The sequence below is a fragment of the Gymnodraco acuticeps genome, unplaced genomic scaffold (assembly GCF_902827175.1).
Source record: "Gymnodraco acuticeps unplaced genomic scaffold, fGymAcu1.1, whole genome shotgun sequence".
In the NCBI taxonomy this organism is placed as follows: domain Eukaryota; kingdom Metazoa; phylum Chordata; class Actinopteri; order Perciformes; family Bathydraconidae; genus Gymnodraco; species Gymnodraco acuticeps.
Genome location: NW_022989854.1, coordinates 819644 through 847314, shown reverse-complemented (window position 1 = coordinate 847314; position 27671 = coordinate 819644). Strand labels below are relative to the sequence as shown.

General features: G+C 43.4%; 1 protein-coding gene across 1 annotated transcript in view; it reads left to right on the top strand.

Moving 5' to 3' along the window:
- LOC117561906 (sodium/calcium exchanger 2-like) overlaps positions 1-27671 on the top strand; it is a gene marked incomplete at its 5' end in the record, with an annotated part of 291101 nt that overhangs the window by 153336 nt on the left and 110094 nt on the right. The window contains 4 exon segments of the mRNA XM_034239574.1: positions 13045-13547; positions 18716-18853; positions 19265-19492; positions 25796-26158. Coding sequence (XP_034095465.1) covers positions 13149-13547; positions 18716-18853; positions 19265-19492; positions 25796-26158 — 1128 coding nt within the window.

Sequence of the window (27671 nt, the reverse complement as noted above, 5' to 3'; positions counted from 1 at the left end):
CGGTGAGGATTGTGCTCTTGCTATTGTTCCGGTGCAAGTTAAAGCAGCAAAAGGAAGCAAGTATATTCAAACCTACGCCTTTCTTGACCCTGGGAGCACGGCCACATTCTGTACTGAAAACCTAATGAACCAACTGAATACTAAAGGACGAAAGACTGAAATTCTACTCCGCACAATGGGACAAAAAAGGAATGCAAAAAGCAATGAAATCACAGGTCTGGAAATAGGAAACATAGATGGAGGACAATTTATCAACTTGCCCAAAGTGTATACACAAACTAAGATTCCTGTCTCAACGGAAAACCTTCTCACACACTCCGATCTTGAAAAATGGCCTCATCTCAGTCAGATCCAAATCAAGGAAATTAATGCAGACATTGAAATGCTGATAGGGATGAATGTTCCCAAAGCCTTGGAACCCTGGGATATAATCCACAGTCAGGGTAATGGACCATATGCAGTGAAGACAATGTTTGGATGGGTGGTCAATGGGCCCCTCAAATCTCACACTGCTTTGGATACTTCTGAAACAAGGTCAGCAACCGTCAATAGAATTTCACTGGATAATCTGAGGGACCAGCTAGTCTCACAGTACAACCGGGATTTCCCTGAAAAAGAATATGAGGAAAAAAGAGAGATGTCATGTGAGGACAGGAAATTCATGGACTTGGCTGAAAGTTCAATAATCATCAAAAACGGACATTACAACTTACCTCTACCCTTCCGTGATAAGGACTTGGCCCTGCCTAACAATTACAACATGGCACTACATCGCACAGCCAACCTTGCTGGGAAATTCAAGAGGGATTCAGTTTACGCTGAAGAATATAAAGCCTTCATGGAAAAGGTACTGGACAAGGGCTATGCCGAAAAAGATCAGCCACAAAGATCAGACGGCAGGCTCTGGTACATACCGCATCATGGGGTTTACCATAAAAGAAAGAAGAAACTCAGGGTTGTATTTGACTGTTCATCTTCATTTAAAGGAAAGTCCCTTAATGCTGCACTCCTCCAAGGTCCGGACTTGACTAATCCCCTTCTAGGCGTCTTGCTTCGTTTCCGTCAGGAGAAAATTGCAATAATGGCTGACATTGAAGCAATGTACTACCAAGTACAAGTACAGGAAGACCACCGTGACTATCTCAGGTTTTTGTGGTGGCCTCAAGGAGACATCAGCAAACCACTGGAGGTCTATCGGATGAATGTGCATCTCTTTGGTGCAGTATCATCCCCAAGCATAGCCAGCTTTGCCTTGCAACAAGTGTCAAGAGACAATATCAGTAAATACAGCACGGAAGTACTGGAAACCATTCAGCGCAGCTTCTATGTGGATGATTGTCTCAAATCAGTGGCTTCTACAACTCAAGCTATCAACCTTACCAAGGATCTAATGAAGGCATGTGCCGAAGGAGGATTTACTCTTACCAAATGGGTGAGTAATAGCCAAGACGTGCTTAGAACCATCCCTGAAGTGCACAGAGCTAAACCAGTGGAGCAACTAGATCTGGACAACGAAAAAACACCTCTAGAAAGAGTTCTAGGCATCCAGTGGAATATTGTGAGAGATACATTTACCTTCACTGCTGCCATCAAACACAGAGTTCCTACAAGAAGAACAGTTCTTTCTATTGTCAGTTCTATTTACGACCCCCTCGGTTTCCTTTCACCATTCATCCTCAAGGCGAAGCAAATCCTTAGAGGACTCTGCATTGATAAGTGTGGATGGGATGAACCAATCCCAGAACACCTTTCAAAGTCATGGCAAAGATGGATAGCAGAACTAGATCAGCTGGGCAGATTTGAAGTGAACAGGTGCATGAAGCCTGAACATGTTGGACTCATAAGGACTGCTGAGCTGCATCACTTCTGTGACGCAAGTGAAAAAGGGCATGGCACTGCAAGCTACATTAGATTCACGAACCACAAAGGAGATACTCATGTGTCATTCATTCTCGGGAAATCCAGAGTCAATCCTCTGAAGCAAATCACCATTCCCAGACTGGAGCTCGCAGCTGCTACACTTGCTGTAAAAGTTGACAGGATGTTACAGAAGGAACTAAACATGAAACTACAGAAATCAACCTTCTGGACAGATAGTACATCAGTACTAAAATACATCCACAACCAAACAAAAAGATTCCATACCTACGTTGCTAATAGGATAGCTGTGATTCACAACTTGTCCCAAGAAAGCCAATGGAGGCATGTAAGTTCCAAGGACAATCCAGCAGACTTTGCATCACGTGGATTGAATATTGAACCATTCTTGGAGTCCACAAGATGGTTGAATGGCCCTGACTTCCTTTCAAAGGAGGAAAGTGAATGGCCCGAAGTGCCAAAGGATCTTGGCCACATCCTCCTTAATGATCCAGAGATCAAAAAGGACATCTCTGTTAAACAGCTTGAAAATAAATAACTGTGCAACCACCGACCTCATTGAACACTACTCCTCTTGGAAAAAACTACAGAGAGCAGTTGGTTGGTTGTTGAAACTCAAAAGACTGCTTCAATCCAAAAGAGCTAAAGCACCAGTGACCCGCTCCAAAACTGCAGAAAGACAACAAGGACTATCTGTGGAGGATTTGGAGGAAGCAGAGAAATCCATCATTCACTACGAACAAGAGCGCTACTTTGAATCTGAGCTGATGCTGCTAAGGAAAGGAAAATATGTTAAAGCTGACAGCCCCTTACGCAAAGTTGATCCTATTCTGGATGAAGGTATCCTACGGATTGGAGGACGCATAAGTAAATCTGCTATGCCAGTACATTTGAGAAACCCGTTAATCCTTCCAAAAAACTCCCACATATCCAAACTGATTCTACGCGATATTCATCAGCAGGTCGGACACTCTGGGAGGAACCACATGCTCTCCAGACTAGGCCAGACATTCTGGTTACCCTCTGCCAACTCTTCTGCAAGGAAAATAATAAAGGCTTGTGTTTTTTGTAGACGCATGCAAGCTAGAGTTGGAGAACAAAAAATGGCTAACCTACCTGAAGATCGTGTGGCTCCAGAACTTCCACCTTTCTCTCATGTGGGAATTGACTATTTCGGACCCATCGTGGTTAAAAGAGGTCGAGGCCAGGTGAAGCGGTGGGGGGTAATATTCACCTGCCTTGTGAGTCGAGCTATTCATCTGGAGGTGGTGAGTACCCTGGATACTAACTCCTGCATCAACGCCATAAGGCGGCTTTCATGTCGAAGAGGACCAACTCTAACAATCAGAACAGATCGTGGGACCAACTTTGTAGGCGCTCAGAAAGAACTGGAGACTGCTCTAAACCAGCTTGATCACAAAAGGATCCAGGATTCCCTGCTCTCTGAGCAAGTCAGGTGGCTGTTCAATCCCCCATCAGGAGCACACTTTGGAGGAGTGTGGGAAAGACTGATCCGGCTGGTGAAAAAAGTACTCTTTTCAGTTCTTCAACATCAGGTCATGGATGATGAAATGCTACAAACTGCCTTTTGTGAAGTTGAATCTATTCTCAATGACAGACCAATCCCAACTGTGTCAGCTGATCCTAATGATTTAGAACCCCTCACGCCAAACCACCTGCTGCAGCTGAAAACCAAACCACTCTTACCACCTGGACTCTTCTGCAAAGATGACCTCTACACCAGAAAGAGATGGAGACAAGTTCAATACATTGCAGACCTCTTCTGGCAGAGGTGGGCTAAAGAATATCTGCCACTCATGCAGCAAAGGCAAAAGTGGGTCAACACTAGAAGGAATCTTCAACCCAATGATATTGTGGTCATCGTCGATGAAACGGCACCAAGGAACTCGTGGCCCCTCGGCCGTGTGGTTAAAACCCTGCCCGGACCCAAAGGTCTGGTCAGAAGTGTGTTAGTTCAGACCAAGACTAACATCCTGCAAAGGCCCATTAGTAAGCTCTGTCTACTCCTGGAAGCCAACTGAGCCAAGAGCTAGCCAATGCCCTACCCCGTATCCCCTGCACACACACATACTATCTTTCTTACATCTTTCCATACACAAACCTCTCCATTTCAAACTACACTGATACCCTTTGACTATTGTCTCCTGCCTCAGGGACAGTGAGTGGTGAAACCACCAAAGACACTGATGCAGCATGAACTTTGGGGGGGATCTAAGTGGGGGCTAATTGAAATGACTTGTTGAATGTATATATGCATATTAGTAGATTTTGTATGATAAACAAAAATGTAATTAGATATTTTGCGTAGTCTCAAATATTTCAAGGTGTTACCTGGCTCCATAGAATGTTTTGTTGTAATTGATTTGCTATTGCATCACAATTAGGGGCCGGTATGATGAAGCCATATCTAGGAGCTTATATTATTTAATAGTTATCCATTTATTTTATTGTTCTTTTTTGTTTATAGTAAATATTCCTTTTAATTCTTATTTAAGTTGATCAAATAAGTTGTACCATGCCTCTGTTTTGTAAAGACAGCCTTTGGGCACCGGGGGAGGGGAGACCGGCTCATTATAAATATGGGAAACAGGTGGTAGTGGGCGGCGCACCCGGTAGGCTTATGGTTTTTTACCATCGGGTAAGAAGGAAGAGAAATGCTTGATGTGTTGACAATAAATTGCACTGAAACGACTTTTGCTCGGACCTTGATTTTTACCCATGCGTAAGATTCGCTGACGGGTGCCTCAGCGGCACTTTGCGTTATATTTCTTTCTTATATTTTTATGATTTTGGCCGCTATAAACGGAGAGAGACTAACTTATGGCAACACAACCAAAAAAAACATGGGAGCGGTGAAGTGATGAGGAGCAGGATTTCCGTTAGCCGGTAATAACCGGTTTTTAGCTTTTTATTTATTAAAAACCGGTAAATTCAAAACCTGCCGGTCAAAATGTCCGGTAATAATTAGGGATGCTCTGATCGATTGGCCGCCGGTCATTATCGGCCGATATTCACTCTTAGTAGTTTGATCGGTTCTCTCTATAAAGGCCGATCAGGAGAGCTGGATCTGATCGATATGGACATAAACGCGAGTGAAGTATAACCGGACCCGAGAGAGAGATCAGATCAGCTGCTGAGTCTGATGGAGTCATGCAGCTCTGCATGATCACCTGAAGCCCCGCCCACTGTTTAGTGAGCTGCATGAGAAACTGACGGGCTGTCAGGAGAGAGAGGGAGGGAGAGAGGAAAAGAGAGCATCCGTTTCTCCCGTGTTATTATTCAAAGTTAATGTAAACTCTTGAATAATGTACTTTATCTACTACAAGTAGTTTGTTTGAATGTAATAATTATGTTGTTTGTTGTTTGTGGAATCATTTATTGAAAAATGAACCTGAATTTTTCGATCTGTTACAATTATAAACTGAAGCAATATAAAAATGACTCCCATTAACTGAGTTTTAAACATCAGCATATCCGGTCATAGTCCGGTAATTACCTGCTAACGGAAATGTTTTCAGAAATGTTTCGGAAATGTTTCGATGTTTCGTTTCACTGTGTATCAGTTTGAAATCATCTCCTTCAAACAAGATTACAATTGGAATCATCATGATAATAATTTACCATTGCCCAATTCTAAATTGTATTGAATTAAGCTTGAACCCTTCTGTCCGAGCCGTAGGGTCGCTGGTTCAAGTCCCTGAACAGACTTAACATATGGAGTCAGATACAGTAATTCCATGAATGCAAACAGAAACACCATCATGGAATAAATGGATGTGGACAAAGTACAGATAATGGAGATTATGGAGTGGTACTCACAACAACAACTGCAAGCAATATAAATATGCACATTGCATCTATCATCTGTCAACACATTCTCACTCCCAACTCGTCCGATAGTGACGTTATGTCAGGATCCCTTGGCGTCACTATCAAACGCAGTGGGGGGGGCCCTAACTGACGGCATCAAAAGTCCGACATAATACAATTAAAATAAAGAAGTAAAATCAATAAGTGTGGCTTGATGTTGAGTAAGAAAAAGGTTGATAAACGCTGTGAGAATGGGTCGGCGGGGAGCATTTCTCCGCGATCTAAACTCGTATATCATCAACGTTCACGGAGCACTATGCAAGTCAATGGGACTCCCTGATAGTTGAAAATCGACGCTAAAGGGCCCCCACTGTGTTTGATAGCGACGCCAAGGGATCCTGACATAACGTCATTATAGGACGAGTTGGGAGTGAGAATGTGTTGCGTCTGTACATGTGGTCCCTGAGACAAACAGACAGATGCACTGCAGTGAGAGGAGCAAAGGGAATAACCAGTGGTTGCGTTTCCGTCATAATCCATTATTACCCGTCATTTTATTTTTCATGTTTTAATGATGAGACATATTTAATATTTAGGTTTTGGTACTGAGCAGCAAATGTTCATTCATTCCTTTTTTTTTATGATTCATACAGAACTTTTAAGGGCATGGAGAAAAAAAAAGATGAACAGAGACACCGACCGTGTGGTCACTTTTCATGTCAACACGAATATGAATGATTTATTTTTCCTTGCCACTTGCTTGCCCCTCTGCCGCTGGCTGAACGTTGTCAGTTTTAGTCTTACTGGCTTGTCCTTCATCCTCCACCGCATCAATCCCTCTTTTCACCTCGTTTATCCACACCATCACAATTACTGGGCTTATTAAAAAAGCTTCGGACGATCAGCTGCCGTGACATTTTGCGATTGCTAAAGCCGGTTAAACAACGAGGTAATCAACGAGGTCAAAAACAAGACTAGACAATAGCTACTTAATATGCACACACTCGCCACCAACTGGACAGGGGTGTGAATGACTAAATAATAGTTACAGTAGAGTACAGTAGATCGCCCTCAGTCGACCTGGCCACTAAGGATGTAATATAATGTGGGCCGCGGGTGGACATTTTGGCGCTGTTCCGAGTTGTGTTCTAATCTGTCAAAATGACGGACTGCTTTCAGATTTTTCCGTCATTCTTGGAAAAATTCCGTCATAGACGGAAAATATTCGGTTAACGCGAGTAACAGAGGTACTGGCAGCACATAGAATATGAGCCGGAGAAAAGCTCAACTTGCTGTGGGTCAGTTCCACTGGACCTCATTACAAACTGAGTTGAATGTAAATGTAAAACAAAATATCATGTTAAACATCATGCTTCGGTGACTTTTAATAAAGACCAAGCTAAAGACGTGGTTTAGATGACAGTATACACATACACTGTTCAAATCCAACTGCATGATTTGTATAAGTCAATACAGACCATGCAGCATCCAACAGTCTCTAATCCTTGGATGCACGGAGCACCCGTAGCACAGAGATCATCATATCATTCTGTCTTGTATAACTTAACAAACAGCAAAACAACAACAAAAACGTCTCGTTCGCGGGCGCGAGCCAGCTCCCGTCGTTACACAGTTTAATGAGGAGTGTGAGTATTGGACACAGGGTTGTCACTGTAGTCAATTATCTGGCAGAGCAGGGACTTGCTTTTAGGGGTGACAGCCACAGGTTTGGGGACACCAACAATGGCAACTATTTGGGTAGCATGGAGCTGATCAGTCAGTTTGATCCTTTTTCAGAAATACAGAAATGCCGGCAGAGGAAATCCGTCCTACCTCTCACTAAATGTGTGTGAGGAATTCATACAGCTGATGGGACAGAGATTGCTGGATGAAGTCATCAGCAGTCAAACTTGCTAAGTATTTCTCTGTCAGTGTGGACTCCATGCCAGATATCACACATGTGGACCAGCAGACATTCATCCTAGTATCACCAGAGGGCTGTATATGACATGTTTGGATAGCATTTTGAAATCATTATTATTGCCTTTTACAAGACCAAACTATTGATCTAAAATAGATACATTGATCATACATTTGCAATTGGCAAGCTTTTAATCTGTTGCCACAACATAAAAAAATATCCAAGGATATTGATGCAAGTATACCCAGATACGGCTTTGCGGCAGAGGGGTGGAGAGGATGGTAAACCGTATTCAGACATGGTACAAAGCAATCTTATGAATATGACAGGCCCTGCGTCGACGGGTCCACCTCTCCACATGTTTCTGGGGGTCTGGTTGACAGCAGCTGGACACGGGGACATCCAGCAGCTGGACACCCAGACGGCCTGAGACACAGAGCACGCAAACCCTCAGATAAGGCACAATGAGTGAAGTGTGTGTAGTTGAAGCATTTCCTCTAGTTGTAGCCTTGAATAAACAGTATTGTTATGGCACATAAAGAGAAAACTGAGTATGTCCTCCCGTTGGTGCCACAGAACACACACACGTTACAGCAATCTGTGAAATTCACCTTTCTGCCCGGTCAGAACCAAATGGAATAAAAAGGACAGAACAGATACAGTATTGGCAATTATTGTTTAATGCACTGTTGAAATGGCTGTTTGATGAGCGGGGGAGTTACAGTCAGAGGCTAACGAAGGCAATTACTGTAACATGCATGATGGCAGAGGAGTGTGTGTGTGTGTGTGTGTGTGTGTGTGTGTGTGTGTGTGTGTGTGTGTGTGTGTGTGTGTGTGTGTGTGTGTGTGTGTGTGTGTGTGTGTGTGTGTGTGTGTGTGTGTGTGTGTGTGTGTGTGTGTGTCTGTGTGTGTGTGTGTGTGTGTGTGTGTGTGTGTGTGTGTGTGTGTGTGTGTGTGTGTGTGTGTGTGTGTGTGTGTGTGTGTGTGTGTGTGTGTGTGTGTGTGTGTGTGTGTGTGTGTGTGTGTGTGTGTGTGTGTGTGTGTGTGTGTGTGTGTGTGTGTGTGTGTGTGTGTGTGTGTGTGTGTGGCAAAATGGACTGAAATTGAACCTCTGTATTTTATGGCTAAATTACAATATAATAGGTACTATAATAGTAGGTATATAGTATGTCTACCTCCGTTTCTCTCTCTCTCCCCCCACCTTCAGCACCCTCCCCTCTTGATTGTCCCACTTCTCTCGTTGTTGCCATGGTACCACACTTGCCTATACCCTGGATGGTGACTATAAACATGTTTAGGATGATACTCCAATCCCTCCTTTTTTCATCCTCTCCTCCCCTCTCACACACTCATCCTTCCTGTCCTTTGTACTCCTTACTACACTTTATCACTCCTTCCCCTCTCTGCCCTCTCCATCCTTCCTTTTATCCCTTTCTTCACTTTGATCACTTTCGATGAATCCTTTAATGACTCATGCCACTTTTTTCTATCCCACCTTCTTTTCTATCAATCCCTCTTCCTTATCTATCAAATCCCTCCTTTTGTTCCTCCATGACTCAAATGACCCCTATCCCTTATTTTACTCCTCTTTACTCAACCCTTCATCCCTCCTTCAGTCCCCCGTCACACCTTCTCTTACCCTCCCTTTATCCCTCCATCACTCCTTCTGCACCTCCCTTCCCTACTTTTTATTCCTCCTCAATCCCAGCCCTTACACATCTCCTTTCATTTTCTCAGCCAAAGGATTTTATTATTTCTTAAATCAGACTTTAGTTCCATCTGGAGTAAATCCACCAGCTACCCTGCAGTCTACAAAGCCATTCAAACTAGCTGCTCCTTTACCAGCTTTGAGAACACTTTCATGATCAATCATTATAAAACATATCATATATATTATTCTGAAATGGACCAATCTGCACAACGACTACTTTTACTGTCGCTATTTTCACTATATTTTGATGAGAATACTTTTCTACTTTCACTTAAGTCACACTTTGAATGCAGGACTTTTACTGTAACAGAGTATTCCTACACTCTGGTACTTCTACCTTACTTAAGAATAATAAGTAAGTATCTCTTCCACCTCTGACTGCAGAACACAAGTGCAGCTCAACACACCAAACAGCAATATCTCTCTAAGACTAACTAATAACAATAAGTGTTGATAATGTATTATGTTGGATTACTAAACGAGTGAATATAATATCCCTCCAGTGTACTGAAGAAGCGTATCACAGTATTCAATATTTAGCTTATGTGCTGAGGCTGTTCCAAAAATACTGATCAAATAATTATCCTGTAAAACATTTCTGGTATATTTCCTATTTTTCTCTTTCATCTTCCATCCATTGCTTATCTTTTACTCATCATCAAGTTCTCCTTAAACTCTACCTCCAACCATCAATCATACCGCTATCAACATCCCAATTTCACAGATAACAATTATTTTATAACTGCTCCAAATTTGAAAAATAAATGAATTGACATGCTCAAAAAACATACCTGCATTTTTGAAGGCTTAAGAACAGCCGATGGTATGCTTAGGCACTGACTCACGAACATGTGTTAACTCTTGTTTGATGATGATTCATCTCTATTAAATTGATGCTTTTGTTCAAATTGCAAGAGTACATAAATGCAGTTAAGGTGGGTTAATTCAAATAAAATAAATAATCAGATTCTGTTGGCTCATGTGTGAATCAGCAGTCTCATCTTCATTTAGTGTTTCCTTTCCGTTATGACATGCTCCCAGCACTGACACTCTTTGTTGCTACAAAATAAATGAAACCGATAACTAAACAGGAGACATGAAATTAATAGACCCCTACATGTACCTTGACACATTTTAAAACCCCTTATCAACAGCAGACACACTCCTATGGTGAATTTAAATGAGTGTCTGATTTCTGAGGGTGTTAGGGTGTACAGAGGATGAATGGAAGACAAATAATATTTTCCTGCTAATAGATGATCTCAGCTCCTCAGTTTAATATCATTTCATTTGAACTAATTCTCATCAATCTCTGTCTGTTTTGCTTAAACACGTCCTCTGCTAATTGCAGTGTAATGTCACTCCAGGCCTGGAGCGACTCGTCAGAACAAACAGACACTTTCTGCCTGACGGGGATTCTTGTTTTTCTCTGCTGTTGTGTTCGTTGACAACATTATTCTGCAGCTCTGTGGTGTCCTGTCGGGTCACAGGAGATACCGAGAAGCAAACACAGAGAATAAACATGTTGTCTAGTGACACAGGAAACCTCACAGGGTATAAATATCCAGCTTGTCCTGTCACAATATTTGCTTTCCCTGTCAGTGTGGTCAGGTTTATCAAACTGATCGCCAACAGGCTGACCTTGGTTTATTATTGTGTGAACGGAAATTATTCAAATAAAGCAACAGGCTGCTGGAGTCATGATACAGTGAGACTTTCCTTTTATGGCAAGTCCTGAGTTTACATGAGTGTTTTAGATCAACAACTTTGATATGCACTGTGTAAAATGGTCTCTCACAATGATTACGGTTTACTTTTAAAGGTTAAATAAAAGATTGCCCCCTGGATAACAACATGGACGGTCATACTTACATTTGTATTCATTTCATGTAGAGAAACTCCATAGGGAAGAAAAAGCTATGCAGAAATAGAGGGAATAGAACTTAAGAGAGGAAAGCCAATTGAAACATGTGTTTTTATATGCCGTTCACTGAGATCAGCTGAGGTGAAAATCAGAAGATGTTGGCAGGGCTTTCATCCTCACTGATGGAAGGGTGGAGGACAACGATTACCATAGGAAACCGGTTCTCTCCAGCCTTTGGTCTCACACTGGGGTCTGTTGGCATTTGTTCACACACACACACACACACACACACACACACACACACACACACACACACACACACACACACACACACACACACACACACACAGTCACAGGTAAATAACAAAGGCTGGATTGTGGCCCCTAATAGTACCATGCATTGCGCTCAAAGCATTGTTTTAAAACATACCTTACAAATATTTTGACCAATGATGTCTGGTTATAGTCACATCAGTCATATTTTATTTGAAATGTAAGTATAGTATATGCTGTTCTTAAAGTTTACCATTTCTTATTGAATGAAGTAATTGCTTGTATATTGATCTTGTGTTTTATAATTGTAACATTATTTGGGTAGAGGCTTTGAATAAGCCCAATCATACAGGGGCTAATACATAATTAAGAGCAATGGCATAAAATATATAAATTCAAAAAGTTCCAAAGTGCATAATGTTATGTATTTAAAAGAGTATTGCACTCAGGACTGTTTATTGTACTGCAATGAGTCCTCTTCTGCATTTAATCTATGAATTAAACGTCTATAGTTTTTTGGAGAATAGATGAAATATTGTATACAATTTTTAATATTGCATTATGATTTTGTATTGATATTTAATTACAGCCCTCATCCGAAGTAGCATGGGGTGGGGAAAGTCTAGAAACATGCTCATATAAATAACGTCTTTATTGTCAGACCACCATGGTTTGCCCACGGCCTTCGATGGACCACCGGTGTCATCTGCTATGAATCACAGCTCACAAAATTTCTCCGGATTACAAGTTAGAAAACTAAAATGACACTCAGAGGATACAGACCTCTGTAAGACAAATGATGCATTCTCAGCTCCTCTCATAGACTAATTTCCCAGTCTGGAAGTTATGTTGCTGACTCCAGTGTCAAAAGACAGACAGACAGACAGACAGACAGACACACAGACACACAGACAGACAGACAGACAGACAGACAGACACACAGACACACAGACAGACAGACAGACAGACAGACAGACACACAGACAGACCCACAGACAGACAGACAGACACACAGACACACAGACAGACACACAGACACACACACAGACAGACAGACAGACAGACAGACAGACAGACAGACACACAGACAGACAGACACACAGACACACAGACAGACACACAGACACACACACACAGACAGACAGACAGACAGACAGACAGACACACAGACAGACACACAGACAGACACACAGACACACAGACAGACACACAGACAGACACACAGACACACAGACAGACACACAGACAGACACACAGACAGACAGACAGACACACAGACAGACACACAGACACACAGACAGACAGACACACAATTTCCTCTTGTTTCATGAAAAAGGACTCAACAGCTTCAGCATAACATCTTTCACTCAGGTGAACATGTCCAGTCCTCTGAAAGGTGTTTGGTGTTCAGTGAGACTCCTCTCATGTGTGCCTTGTCAAAACAAAATGGAACAAGCTGTAACCAAAGAGAAAAAAAGGCTTCCTGTTGCCGTTAGAATTGTAAACTTGTCTTCTGTTACAAAAACTCATTCTCTGTTTTTCTCTTCTCTCTTCCTCCCCCTGTAGGTGAGCTAGTCGCACCGCCCTCAGCTCTACGCAGTATCTCCCCCCCCCCACGTCCCTCTTCCTCAGCCTATCCCCGCTGTCTTCTTGTGGGACAACACGCCGCCATGTCTCTCTTGGCCGCTCCCGCCCCCTTCCTCTTCCTCATCCTCCTCTTCCTCCTCCCACTGCCTCCCTGCCAGTCGGAGTCCCAGCGCAGTGACCCCAGCAGCTTCCCCAGCAGTGACCCTGAGGCCCGCTCGGCCTCCCCCTCCATGTTCCCCTCCTTCTTCCCGCCCTCCATGCCTTACAGTAACAGCACCACACCTGCCAAAAAGGAGAAGTGTGGGGAGGTGTCCATGTGCCGGCCCGGCATCCTGCTGCCCGTCTGGCAGCCCAACCGGCCGGCGGTGGGCGAGCAGGTGGCCCGGGCGGTGATCTACTTCGCCTCGCTCATGTACATGTTCCTGGGGGTTTCCATCATCGCAGACCGCTTCATGGCCTCCATCGAGGTCATCACCTCCCAGGTGAGGATGAAAGTGTTAAAGAGTCTTGAAAGTTTAGACATTTGAGTGAAAACAAGGAAGACACTGAAAAATAGACACACTGAAAACACTTCTTTTTTTTAAACTTAATATTATTGCTTTCAACTAACACAATACAGTTATGTGGAATCTGTTGACATAATATATTGAATTAAAGTCAACGTTTCTGTTCTTTCAGTGTAGACATGGGTAATTGAAAGTGCTTGAATTTAGCTCTTCAACTTTAGCTCTTTCTTTGTCTTTTCCTTTTCCTTGGCCTCGATGAAAAATGTTATCGGGTTAAGAAATGATGTGAAGAAGAATTCATCAGGACTAAAAAGAATCCGACTGCACTCACTGAGCGACGTCATTATGATGCCAACATAATTATTATTTATTCTCACTCTCACCATCTGTCCACTCAACATGAATCCAAATGAGTTTAACCCTTTAATTGCCGGACCAAGAAAAAAGCTATGGAAAAATTATTTTTTTGCATTTTCTTATCACATTTTCTTATCACAAATAAGCACAAACTATTATTATTTTTTTTGACTGACCACAGTTTTGTTTTTATGAGCCTCTACCAATTGGTCGAGCTGGCCTTCTATGGTAAAAGTACATTTTCAACAATCATCATATACATTACAGTATTTGTATGCATCAAACTCAAATAAAACACAAACTCAAATACATTTGTTTCTTTTTTGGAAAATGAGCAATATATACAATCAGATATATTCAAAAAAGATAATAAATTATAATTGTAAAAAAAAGTAATGTAAAATGTTTTTCATGTTAAAAACAATACTTGCTCATCTTACTGTATATGCTGAATTGGCCTAACAAGAAACCACTGGCCTAACAGCAAATGTCTATATCCTGTGTTGGCCTAACTTGCTCATCTGTGTGCAACTTCGGGCTGAATGCCATGCATTAAAGCTGCTTTATGAATTATTATCACTCTTTCACTCTGAGACTCATAAGGCCGTACTAGATTTAGTAATATTACCACGAATCTAGCCATTTATTTAGCATATTTTATTGGAAAACATCTCTGAAACTCTGAAAAGGTCGTATTGCTAGCTTACCATAAAAGGCCAAATCGACCGATTGGTTGAGCATATTTTCAAAAAAATTATTACACCCTTGTTAAAACTTTTGTTGTGCATCAAGTTGTGCATCTAATTATGTTCAGTCAGTGCTCTGCCACTAAAATATGTCAAAAAGGATATGGTTACCTTACAAAAGTTGACCAAAAAGAGTGATTTCTTCAGCAGTGATTTTTAGCATTGCCAACTTCCTCAGTTGAAGCTAGCAGAAGGGCTTTCTATTCGAACCACAGTGACATCTAGAGGTTGTTTGTGCATAACATGTCAAACAAAGAGTAGAGCTGGCTGAATCAGATGGAGTTCAACTTTTTTATTTTTTTTTCAACAAGATATCAAGACACAAAATGTGCTCTACCAAATGGTGGTGCTGGCAGTTAAAGGGTTAATGGTTTTATAATATTTGAATAGAAATCTGCTTCTGTGCATATCACCATTTCAACATTTTGGAGAACAAATTTAAATTGGGAATCACCACACAAATCAGTAATTATTTGTTTCAAAGTGGAGAAATAAAATAAAAATATATACAACAATTTTAACAAGTTATGGCATAAAATTCCAGATTGTAATAAGCACCATTACTTACATGAACTTCATCTGTATGTCATGATGATTAATGCGTCACATAATATCATGCAGCCACAAGGTATTGTGGGACAGCATTATCTTACTTATGTGTTGGTAAAGGATGGTCTAGTGCAGGGGTTCCCAAAGTGCGAGACCCCGAGTGGGTGGCGAGATGATTACAAAATAAAAATTGAAAATACTTTTTATTTTTATTACCACTCCAACAGTATGTAACACAGCCTAATAATGACAGCTTAACCTTCTCTATATCGCCTCGTCCACTTGGCTACTGAGAGATATGCAAAATACAACGCATATATTAAGACACAAACCTCTGCTGTGGATTTTCAAAAGAAAATACAGTAAAACTATGGTCGCATGCCCAAGGTTGCCTCTCTGCTAGTGGAGCCTCGCAGATGGGGGTGTTGCAGCCCCCTCAGCACCCCCCCCCCCGAGGCTCAGGTTTGGGAAGGCTAAATAACTTTTTTTTACCTGACGCTGCCCGCCTCCAGCGTCTATAGAAAAGAGATCAACTCAGTGAAAGCACCGCCTGGTGACCAATTAGAGCTCAGTGTGCGGAGTTTAAATCTATCAAGTCATATTACAGGATAAAGGAAATACAGTTTAAACTGCCGTAGCCTATGCAGAGAAGACGCCGACGTGTCGCACTTATCATTCATATTACATCATCAATCAGATCATCGATCATATAATATCACAATATTTCCTTATCTGAGTCAGCTTCTCGAGCCATATCTGGCCGTGAAACACTTACATTGTCACATATACTGTATGCAGGGGCGGATCTACGGGGGGCAAGGGGGGCAGCTGCCCCCCCCCCCCACTGTAGAGCCTTGCCCCTCCAGCTGCCCCCCTAACTTTTGTTTCCCTAAAACTGTACTAAAACAAACCTACACTATTTCCACAAGCTTCTCAAGCAACGAAACAAGCATTACATTAGTTAAAAGTGAATCATTTTAAATATCATTTTGGGCCCGTTAAAAACGCAGCTACGGCCCTGCATTAAACTGCGGAGCGGCGTTCACAGACCGCGGCTCACACAGCTGCAGAGAGGGAACGAGCTGTCTCAGCACCTATGGATCAGCTTCCCCTGGGAGCATTTCCAATTCCACTAGTTTTGTTTTGACTAAGGACGAGAGCTTGAAACAAAATATTAATAAAACGCTGCCGTTTGAATCGATAGCGTTTAACAGACGGGCGCTGTTTGGGGCGTTACGTTACAAAATGCTACGCAGACAGCGTTAGCTGGGAGATCGATCACTTTGCTAAACTATGCGGTAGGCTACTATTAAATCCACGTAAACTACACATCACAGCAATGAGGCCAGATCAATGAAACCAGGATACATCCTTTACCGTAAAAACTGGATCCAAACACAGCTGCCTGTGTGCGTTGGATAAATACTTTCTGATGTTATATTTATGATATGCTACTTATTAGCTACAATTTTGTCCCGTTGGGGGTCCCGCCGACTACTCTTCTGCCGGGGGTCCTGCCAACCCTATGTCCTATGCCGTTGGAGGCCCCACCGACAACTCTTCTGCCGGGGGTCCTGCCAACCCTATGTCCGGTGCCGTTGGAGGTCCAGCCGACACCTGTTTCGTCGGGGGTCCTGTCAACTTCATGTCATGTGTCGTTGGGGTTTCCGCTGAGAGTTCTGCCAACCCCATGTCCTGTTCCATTGGAGGTCCTGCCGTCACCTGTCTCGCCGGGGGTCCTGCCAACTCCTTGTCCTCTTCCGTGGGGGATCCTGCCGACACCTGTCCCGCCGGGGGTCCTGCCTACTCCTTGCCCTGTTGCGTTGGTGCTCCAATCGACACCAGCCCTTGCTCCATCCGGGGTCCCATTGACACCAGCCCATGTCATGTCCAGGATCTCGTCTACGCCTGTCCCACCGGCTCCGGTTCCTGTCCGGAGCTGTCCCGTCAGCGTCTACCTGCCCGTCCTCCGGAGTTGTCCCGTCGCCGCCCTCGAGCCCGGCCCCCTGAGTGCCGCGGTCTTCGCCTTCGAGCCCGGCCCTCTGACTCTTCCAGCCGCTGCCTTCGCCCTCATGCTTGGCCCCCTGTGTTCGCCCGCTGTGGCCTTCGCCCCTTTATGAACTCTGTCTTGCCCCCGGGCCGTCCGCCCCGAGACCCCCTCCATGGACTCTGCCTTGTCCCCGGCCGTCCGCCCGAGACCCCCTCCATGGACTCTGCCTTGCCCCCGGGCCGTCCGCCCCGAGACCCCCTCCATGGACTCTGCCTTGCCCCCGGCCGTCCGCCCGAGACCCCCTCCATGGACTCTGCCTTGCCCCCGAGCCGTCCGCCCCGAGACCCCCTCCATGGACTCTGCCTTGCCCCGGGCCGTCCGCCCGAGACCCCCACCATGGACTCTGCCTTGCCCCCGGGCCGTCCGCCCAAGAACCCCTCAATGAACTATGCCTTTCCTGGGCTGTTGATCCAGACCCGTCCTCCGGACCCCCTCCACCACATGTCAGGGTTTGAGTTTTTGTGCGTCTAGTTTTGGGGTTATTTTGCTGTTCTGTCCTCCCTGTCGTTAGTTTCCCTGGTGTGTCTGATTGTGTTCACCTGTTGCCCTTGTGTTTCTCCTCCCCTGCCCGGCTGTTTCTCGTCTCGTGATTACCCCTCCCTGTATTTAGTCTTGGCTCTTCCTGTGTTCAGTGTTGGTTCATTATTTGTCGTTCATGTCTCCCTTCATGTTGGTCACAGTCCTTTGTTGTTTGGATGCTACCTCGTGCCTTGTACCTGTTCATGGATTCTTGTTTTCAGCTTTTGTGAATAAAGTTCGACTTTTGTTCCATTTTGAAATCTGCTTCCCTCCTCATTCTGCATTTAGGTCCTATTTTTCCCCAACCCTGACAGACCCCTAACACTGCTAACAGTCACATGACGAAACAAAGACAGAATGTGTGCAAACATCAAACTTAATACATTTTTTTTCAAGCTAACTCATTTTAATGAAAAAGTACAACATGACTTCAGTTAATTGCACAAAGTCTCTTTTATTTTCACATTAACTTTATTTTTCTCAGGTATGTTATGTTTGTTAAAATACTTTTTTAAATCCTCAGATGGAAAATAGTTCAGACAAATAACATGTGAAAAAGATAAAAGGTTTAAGAGGTAAAACAATATCATGTCTGTTAATAAATAACCTGATTAAATCTTCATGCAGCCTTCCTATCCAACACATTTAACAGGTACACTATTGAGCCTTATAGGAGTTAAAAATGCCGTTAGTGAGTGTTTAATATTCAGCTGGCAGACAGGGAACACATGCCAGAGACAGCGGAACAATAAAAACTAGTTTCAGTGAATTTTCCAAATCAGAAAACATTTGATTATAAGCATTCTGAAGCCAATTAAAACTGGATACACATGTGGGAAATTACAGTGAGTGAGTTTAAACCTTCAAGTTTTCCAGGGAATTGATGTACAGTTAGTCCAGATAATGTGTGTTTGGGCCATCAGGAGAAGCAGGTGACCATCACTCTGCCTAACGGGGAAACATCCGTGGCCACGGTTCGAATCTGGAACGAAACCGTATCCAATCTGACGCTCATGGCTCTCGGCTCCAGTGCTCCAGAGATACTGCTGTCTGTTATAGAGGTACACACACACACACACACACACACACACACACACACACACACACACACACACACACACACACACACACACCCTGTCTTTCTATCACAGGGTTTGATGTGGATCTATTTATGCCGTCAGCACTATATTCCCTGCTTCTCTCTCCCTGGGTCCTGTCTGTCTATGCTAAAACAAAACACTCTTTCTTAGTTGTATCTGTAAAACAATAACCTCTTCAGCAGATAACATGTTATTCAATTAAAGAGATTGATGGACATCAGACTGGCTTTTCAAAGCATGGGCATTACTCTTCTCTTATTTTAGAACAATAATGACTTTCCGTGCCTTGTAGAGAGTGTGTTTGGATGCTTGTCACTGCTCTGTATCCACCCTCCCCTCCTGACACACTCCTCACACACGTGTTCTCTGCAGGTGTGTGGTCACGGCTTCAACGCTGGTGAGTTGGGACCAGCAACTATCGTTGGCAGCGCCGCCTTCAACATGTTTGTGATCTTGGGGATCTGTGTGTGGACGATCCCTGAGGGTGAGACCCGAAAGATCAAACACCTCCGGGTGTTCTTCATCACCTCCTTCTGGAGCATCTTCGCCTACATCTGGCTCTACCTCATCCTGGCCGTCATCACGCCCGGCGTCGTGGAGGTGAGACACTCACCGAGCTTTAGCGTATACTCTATGAATCCTGCAAGGGTAATTAATGGTGTCACCCTCACTAGGGCTGACCCGACTGGTCAGTGATTGGTTGGTGAATGGTGGTTCATTCTGCAGTGTGGTTTGGCTCTCATAACATGTCGGGTATTAATAACCTGGATTTGCACATCATTACTTAGATAAGCTTTGACTGTGGACATATCAACATTGGCATATTTCAATATGATTATTCTTATGAAGGCCAAGTTGTTGTTTTTTTCAATATAACTGCAGGTGTATCCCTTGCAACCGCTGGTTTATAATCAGGTGTGCGCTGGTTGGCATTGAGTCTGCAATTAAAAATAAGGTGTTCGATAATAATAAGGTTACAAATAAATAGCTTTTGTGGCGATTTACAACAAGCCCCTGTCCCACTTCTCCCCAGTGACCCCCATGCAACTGTCCGACTTCATGACTGGAATTAACTCCACCTGCACACTTGACCCAATGCCCTCCAAATGTATTAAAGAGAACTCATCACCACCATAATTAACTCCTCCCTCAGATCTGGATCAGTTCTCCCCTCTCTCAAACTGGCTGCTGTCACACCCATTCTCAAAAGACCTGGACTTCTTCCGGCCCATCTCAAATCTCCCCTTTCTGTCAAAAATACTTGAACATGTCATTGCCTCACAACTAAAATCCCACCTCAACTCCAATGACTTCTTTGAGCCATTTCAATCCGGTTTCGGATCAAAACACAGCACAGAAACAGCTCTTCTCAAAATCACAAACGACCTCCTCCTCTCCTCTGACTCCGGCAACCTAAACATCCTCATCCTCATCCTCCTCGACCTCACCGCAGCATTCGACACCATCAACCACACCATCCTGCTGTCCCGCCTGGAATCATCACTCAACATCACTGACACTGCACTCTCCTGGCTGAAATCAAAGCTCACCCACAGACATCAGTTTATCAACATCAACAACTGCACCTCCTCCACTGCTCCTCTGTCCCAAGGCGTCCCCCAGGGTTCGGTGCTTGGACCCCTCCTCTTCATCCTTTACATGCTCCCCCTTGGCAAAATCATTCGTCGCCACAATCTTCAATTTCACTGCTACGCCGATGACATCCAACTTTATATCTCAACAAAAACCATCACCCCCACAACACACTCCTCTCTCACCAACTGTCTCTCAGAAAAAGAAAAAAAAAGCATGGATGCAAAACAAACTATCTCCAACTGAACAGTGCCAAATCAGACATCATCATCGGCCCCCCATCCCGTACTAAAGCCATCCAGAATTTCAACTTCACCCTTGACGGCAACACTCTATCCCCCCCCCATCACATCCGCAACCTCAGTCATCTTCAACAGTTAGCTCAAATTCAATCATCACTTTTTCCACCTCAAAAACATTGCCCTTCTCCGCCAATCACTCTCCTCCTCTGCTGCTGAAACCTTGATTCATGCATTCATTATCAGACACAAGTATGAGCATGAGCAAAAAATAGGACTAAAGAGCACAACCAGGCAAAAAGGTCTTTAGTCAAGCGTTTAATCCAAAAGGTAAAAATAAAACAGGCAATGATCAAAAAATGTACTGAGTGGAAGCAACGAAAAACAACCAACTAAGTTGGCGGAAAACTACTAAAGAAGCAACAAAAAAACAACCAACTTAGTTGGTACAAATGCTAAGCAGCTAGTACAATAGCTTAGGTCAGGAGAGTAACATGGAGCACTTTCTGCTATACAGACAAGACGAACTAGCACTGACCAAGGAAACAGCACAGACTAAATACACAGGTGAGCAGTAATGATTAGGGACAGCTGAGGCTCATTGAAGCCAGGCAGGTGATTAACAGGGAGCGAAAATACACAGGTGAGGGAGTGAGGCGATCAGCCAGGGCCAGGATGTGACATTCATCACATCACGACTCGACTACTGCAATAGCATCCTCTACGGCAGGGGTCTCAGACTCCATTTACCTGGGGGCCGCTGGACGTAGAGTCTGGGCAAGTCTGGGCCGCTTCAAGTATTCCACAAAAAATGTATTAAAAAATACAACATTAACAGTTCTTCAACATCTTCTTAACATGAACGGTTCTTCACAACATAACTATTTACAGTTGCTCTTGCCTACTCCTTGCTGGTAGAGACCTGGCAGCGCTTCCTCTCACACAGCTGAGCCACATTTGGTTTGAGGGAGGAAGCAGTTGAAACCCTTAATATGGCTTGAAGATGTTCATCAGTAAGTCTGGACCTGTACTTTGACTTATTGAAGTTCATGGTGGAGAAGAGCTGTTCACACATATGTGCTCCCAAAAAGGCACATGGTCCGCTTGAACATCCTGGAAAGCTCAGGGAAGGAGGGGGGTAATTCTCTCATGAACTGTCCAAGCTTGTCTGCTTTCCCATTCACTTCCCTGAACTTGGCTTTGAGCTCAGAATTGCACTGCAGGTCAATGAGCTCCATTTGAAGCACACCAGGGGCATTTTCCACATCAAAGGAGAAGGGGTCTGCAAACATTTGGAAAGTGGCTCTGTGTGTCTTGAAGTCTGCAAACCGCTGATCAAATTCCTCCTGTAGCTTCACAATGGCATCAACATACTTCTCACCACTGAATGCTGTGCCCTTGTCCATGAGAGCCTTGCATGCTGGGAAATGGCAGAGGTTTTTCTGAGGGAGCTGGGCTTTCCATAACACCAGTTTTGTAGAGAATGCTTTGAAATTGTCATATGCTGCACTGACAAGCTGGCCCTGGCCCTGCAACTTCTTATTCAGTGCATTCAGCTCCTGTGTGATGTCAACAAGAAAAGCTATGTCCATGAGCCATTTGGGATCACTCAGCTCGGGAACAACCATCCCACCCTTCTCCAGCATGAATACTTTCAGTTCTGTTCTCAACTCAAAAAACCTCTTCAGGACGTGTCCCCTGCTGAGCCAACACACCTCTGTGAAGTAGAGCACATCCTATTCTGACTCAATTTCCTCCAAAAAAGCACGGAACTGGCGGTGCTTTAAGCCCCTGGATCTGATATGGTTGATGCATTTCACAACAACAGACATCACATTGTCAAACTTGAAGCATTTGCTGCAAAGGGCCTGCTGATGGATAATGCAGTGCAGAGCAATAGCCTCCTCCACACCCTCCTCCTCCAGTTTTCTTTGAACAAGTGCCACCAGCCCATTTTTCCTCCCTGTCATTGATGGCGCTCCGTCGGTCGTAATTCCAACAAACCTCTTCCATGGCAGATCAATATCCGCAATGGCATCACACAGTTGCTGGAATATCTCCTGAGCGGTGGTCTGGCCATGCATTGGTTTCACTGTAAGCAACTCCTCTGTCACTTCAAACTTGTCATCAACACCAAGGACATACATTGCGAGCTGAGCGGTGTCAGTGATGTCCGTGCTCTCATCAAGAGCCACAGAGTATGCACGGAAAAGTTTGGCTTTGTCACATCATATATGTCACTTGATAAGTCAGAAATGCGCTCTGCCACTGTGTTAGCTGACAGGCTGATGTTGTTAAACTGACCCTTCTTTTCCGGACAGACTATACTTGCAGCCTGCAACATGCACTTTTTTATAAACTCGCCTTCCGTAAACGGCTTTCCCGCCTTAGCAATCATCTCACTCATCACATAGCTAGCTTCCACTGCTAAATCAGCCTCATTGCTTCCTTTCTTGAAGAGATGTTGTTGCTTCCATAGACATTTTTTTATCTCTGTGACTCTTTTCTCTCTCTCTTCTCCCAGGTATTTTGCATACTCTGCATGTTTAGTTGAGTAGTGACGTTTGACGTTATACTCCTTGTATACAGTGATTTTCTCTGTGCATATAAGGCACGTTGCGTTTCCCCTGTAGCCTACTCGACAAAAAAATATTCAGTCTCCCACTTCTCCTGAAATCTTCTGTGGTCATCGTCGACTTTTTTTTTCCCTGAAAGTTTTGATGTAGACATGACTTTGCGATATATTTTCCTTCCACTCTGTGTCACTTTTGGATCACTCTGTGATTGATTCCGCTGCGCGCATTTGATTGACGTGGCGGAGTTCCCTCGGAGGGGGGAGGGGCGAGGGAACTGCGCGCAGCAGTTCCCTCGGGATCAATCCAAAAATGTAATTAAAATTTGAAAGCGCAAACATAAACGTGTGGGCCAGATTAACACTATTACATGATATCAACAACGGGGCCATGAGAAACTGTCTCACGGGCCGCGTCTGGCCCGCGGGCCTGAAGTCTGAGACACCTGCTCTACGGCATACCATCCAACCTCCTCAATAAACTCCAACATATCCAGAACTCTGCTGCCCGCCTCCTCACCCACACCCGCTCCCGAGACCACATCACTCCCGTCCTCCAGAACCTCCACTGGCTCCCCGTCCGTCAAAGAATCAACTTCAAAGTCCTCCTCATTACTCACAAAGCCCTCAACAATCAGCCCCCCCCCCCCTACCTCACAGACCTGCTGCACCACCACGCCCCTTCCCGCTGCCTCCGCTCATCAGAAGCCAACCTCCTATCCATCCCCACCCGCACCAATCACCGGACCTGGGGGGACAGAGCCTTCTCCGTCGCTGCCCCCTCCCTCTGGAACTCACTCCCCAACCAAACTCACAAAAACTCACCTCTTCAATCTGGCTTTTAATGTGCGATTGTTTTTGTATTGCTTGATTTTAATTTGACTTTAACTACATTTATTTGTTGTTCTTTTCTTTTCATTATCTTTGTAAAGCGACTTTGAGCACCTGTAAAAGCACTAACAAAATACATCTATTATTATTAGGGTGAATGTTGTGCAACAGCATTCCACTATTGTTCTTCTGTTTCTTTAATCATGTTCTTCTTATTAGTGTGAATGCTGTTTCCTTTCAGCTACAGAAACCATTCAAATATCAAACTATTCAGACTTTTCAGCAATCGATGGGAAACTTTCAACCTTTTCAAAATATTTCATACTTTTTGAAATATTCAGCTTTTTAAACTCCTTTTTTAACATGGAAGTCAATGGGAGGAACCTTCAAATCTTCTTTTACCTACACCTTGCGCCAAATGCTACTCCTTCCATATACTTTCAGCTAGAGACTTCATCCCAACTTTAAAATGATCACAAGACATCCAGCTATAAAACATATTCTTCAGATATTTGATATCTTTTACACATTTTTAGATATTTAACTTAGTTTAGAGCTTGGTAAAGAGGCCTTCTTTAGATTTTATCATGAGTGTCTATTGCGCAGCTCGTTAAGGCTTAGAGTGCGTGATGTCACACCTAGAGTGGAGCAGAGCTTGAAATTTGACTTAATTTTTTTTTTAACCTGCCATAATTCTCAAACCTTAAACTCCTGGGACATGCTTGAATTGAATTGCAGGAAAACCTCTCTTAGGTTGAATAATAAAAACATTTTAAGCAAAGAACTTGACATGATCCACGCGTTCAAAAATTTGAAATGTAAGAGGTTTATTTCTCATTCAGAACAATGGAAAGGCTCTCCTTTCACTGCACATCTCCATGGTAACCTTTGATCTCTGGGCTCACACACTCAGGTGTTTCACAACGTCGTCACCATGGTCACCTTTGATCTCTGGGTTACACACACAGGTGTTTGATAACGTTGTCACCTCAAACACACAGACTGGAGTTTAACAGGCTGTCTCAGCCTATTATTTTCTGTTTGATAGAGACTTCATACTGACTTCAACACGTTCCACATATGTTATACATTATTGGTGACATATGGTTTTAGTTCAAAAGTTTGCAATTCAAATATTCTGCTGCTTTTCAAAGCGTTTTTACTTTCTTTTCTCTTCTTAATACACATTCATTCACTACTACTTACATTTAATATCTAACTCCTTCAGCCTACTTTCAGCTATAAACCATTCAACTAATAAATTATTCAGCTATTTCAGGACATTGAGGCTATACATTTAGTTGTTTATACCTTTTTTAAACCTTTTGTTTTAAATATTAAGCTTCTTCACTATGTTTTCTACTCTTCCAGTTTAACATTTCACTTTCAAGTTTCCAACAAAGTCATTGCAATGCATTTGAGCTGTAACCATTTTGATTCAAATCATTTCACTTTTCTGCATTTCTCCACTAAGTTCAGCAACACACTTACTTGGTTTTTGTAGCTAAAAGCAGCTACCATTCCGCTAATACAATATTCAGCTTTTCTGCATTTCAGCTCAATTCAGCAACAAATGTACACAGTTTACAGCATTTTCAGTAGGAAATGCATTTTCTAGTTATTATTATTATCTCAGACTAGTGAGGCAACATCTGTCCTGTGTTCCAGGTGTGGGAGGCCCTGGTGACCCTGCTGTACTTCCCGGTGTGTGTCATCCTGGCGTGGATCGCAGACCGCCGCCTGCTCTTCTACAAGTACATGGGCAAGCGTTACCGTGCCGACAAGCGTCACGGCATCGTCGTGGAAACAGAGGGAGACTTGACGCCCAACAAGGTGGGCATGGAGATGATCATAGATGGCAAGCTGACACATCGAGGTGGGGCCGTGGTCCCTGCCGAGAACTGTGGGGGTGTAGCTCAGGACGGAGCAGCAGGCGTCAATAACGTTGGTGGGTGGGGCAACCTGCCCAACTCCAACAGCACCATGGTGAATGTGGAGAGCAACAAGGAGCTGGACGAGAGCCGCAAAGAGGTGAGAGATCTAATCTCAGTTAAAGATATTATGTGTTTTTTGTATATATAGAAAGCCTTTATTGTCACCGTACCAAACATACAACGAGATTTTTGGAGTGCAACCCTGTCACAGTGCACAGTGTCCAAAACAGACAAACAATAAAAACAGTAGGACAGACACACGATAACAATCATACAGGGGGAATACATAATTAATCTTCCTAACTCAGGGATTCCAAAAGTGAGGAATCATATATTAGGAAGGACACTGTCCAAGCAATTTGAAACACACCCCAAAGGACTGTATGGCGTTGACAAAAAAGTTTGGAAATAAAATAAACACTGAAATATAATATTACTGAAGGCTACTTGAACTGTGAAATACAAAGCACTGTACGATCACTGCCTCATGCCTCAGGGCTACAATTTAAAATCTGTGGGAGCCTTTGTTATCATGGCTCAGATATCCCAAGATGCCTGCAGGTACATTGTTATCAAAGATACAGGCCTGACAGGACGAGTGCTGAATGAAGAATCATATTCAAGTTATATTCAGGATTCTTAAGTGGAGATAAGCATGGAGGTCTTGAACAACGTGGAACAGATAGGATTTCTCCTAGCTTTCTAATTTAACTTTGTATCAGCCAATCAGTAAGGAGATTTTTCTGTATTGAAGTCCCGTGTCATGTATTTATCCGGAATCTCAGACTTTTGAAACAGTTAGGGATGTCTATTCAAATCTATCTCAAAAGTTCAAATACTTGTCACCGGAAAAGTTTAAATAACACCATACACAATTGGAATTGCACAATTAAACTTAGAACTAACGTTATCGTTTATTTGTTGAAAGATCTCAAAAAGATGCTACTGATTTTTTATTATTGATGTTCCTCACTTATAACGAGCACAGACAGAGACAAAATGTATGCTCACCCTAGCTTACATTTCTAATATATATGATGGGACCATAAACAAAGCTGCATTACACAACCTGGCAACGTGGACAGGGGGATCATTGTTTCAGGGGGCACTAAGGCATGACACACAGTGCAGTCCAGTTTGAGAAACATAACTCGATTTTGGACAGGATAACAACTGGTGACTTCTATAATTGTGTGAGTTTAGACTGTTCTGTTTCAGTGTGTGTGTGCTCTGTATAAATGCTCTGAAGTTGATCTGACTGAAATTGTGATTTTAATCTCAAAACCGCTACAGTATTTTTCAGGCAGAAATTTGGGACAATTAGTTTGACAGAAACCTTGAAACTGAACTAACTGGCTGCTAGGGTTAACTTTGATTTAAACATTTGTAGAATACTAAGAGCTTTATTGAGTAGGTGTAACTGTATTAAGGGTTAAACTCATAACTTTATAACTTAGGGTTTAATGTAATTGTAAACTATTGTGCCACTAAAAAGTTTCATTAACAACTCAGGAGTGAGCCAGTTTCGATTTCCTATTGAGGCCCATCAGCTGCAGAGAGTTAACTAATTAAAGGGGCGTGGCCCCACAGCTCTGTCCATTTTAGGTAGC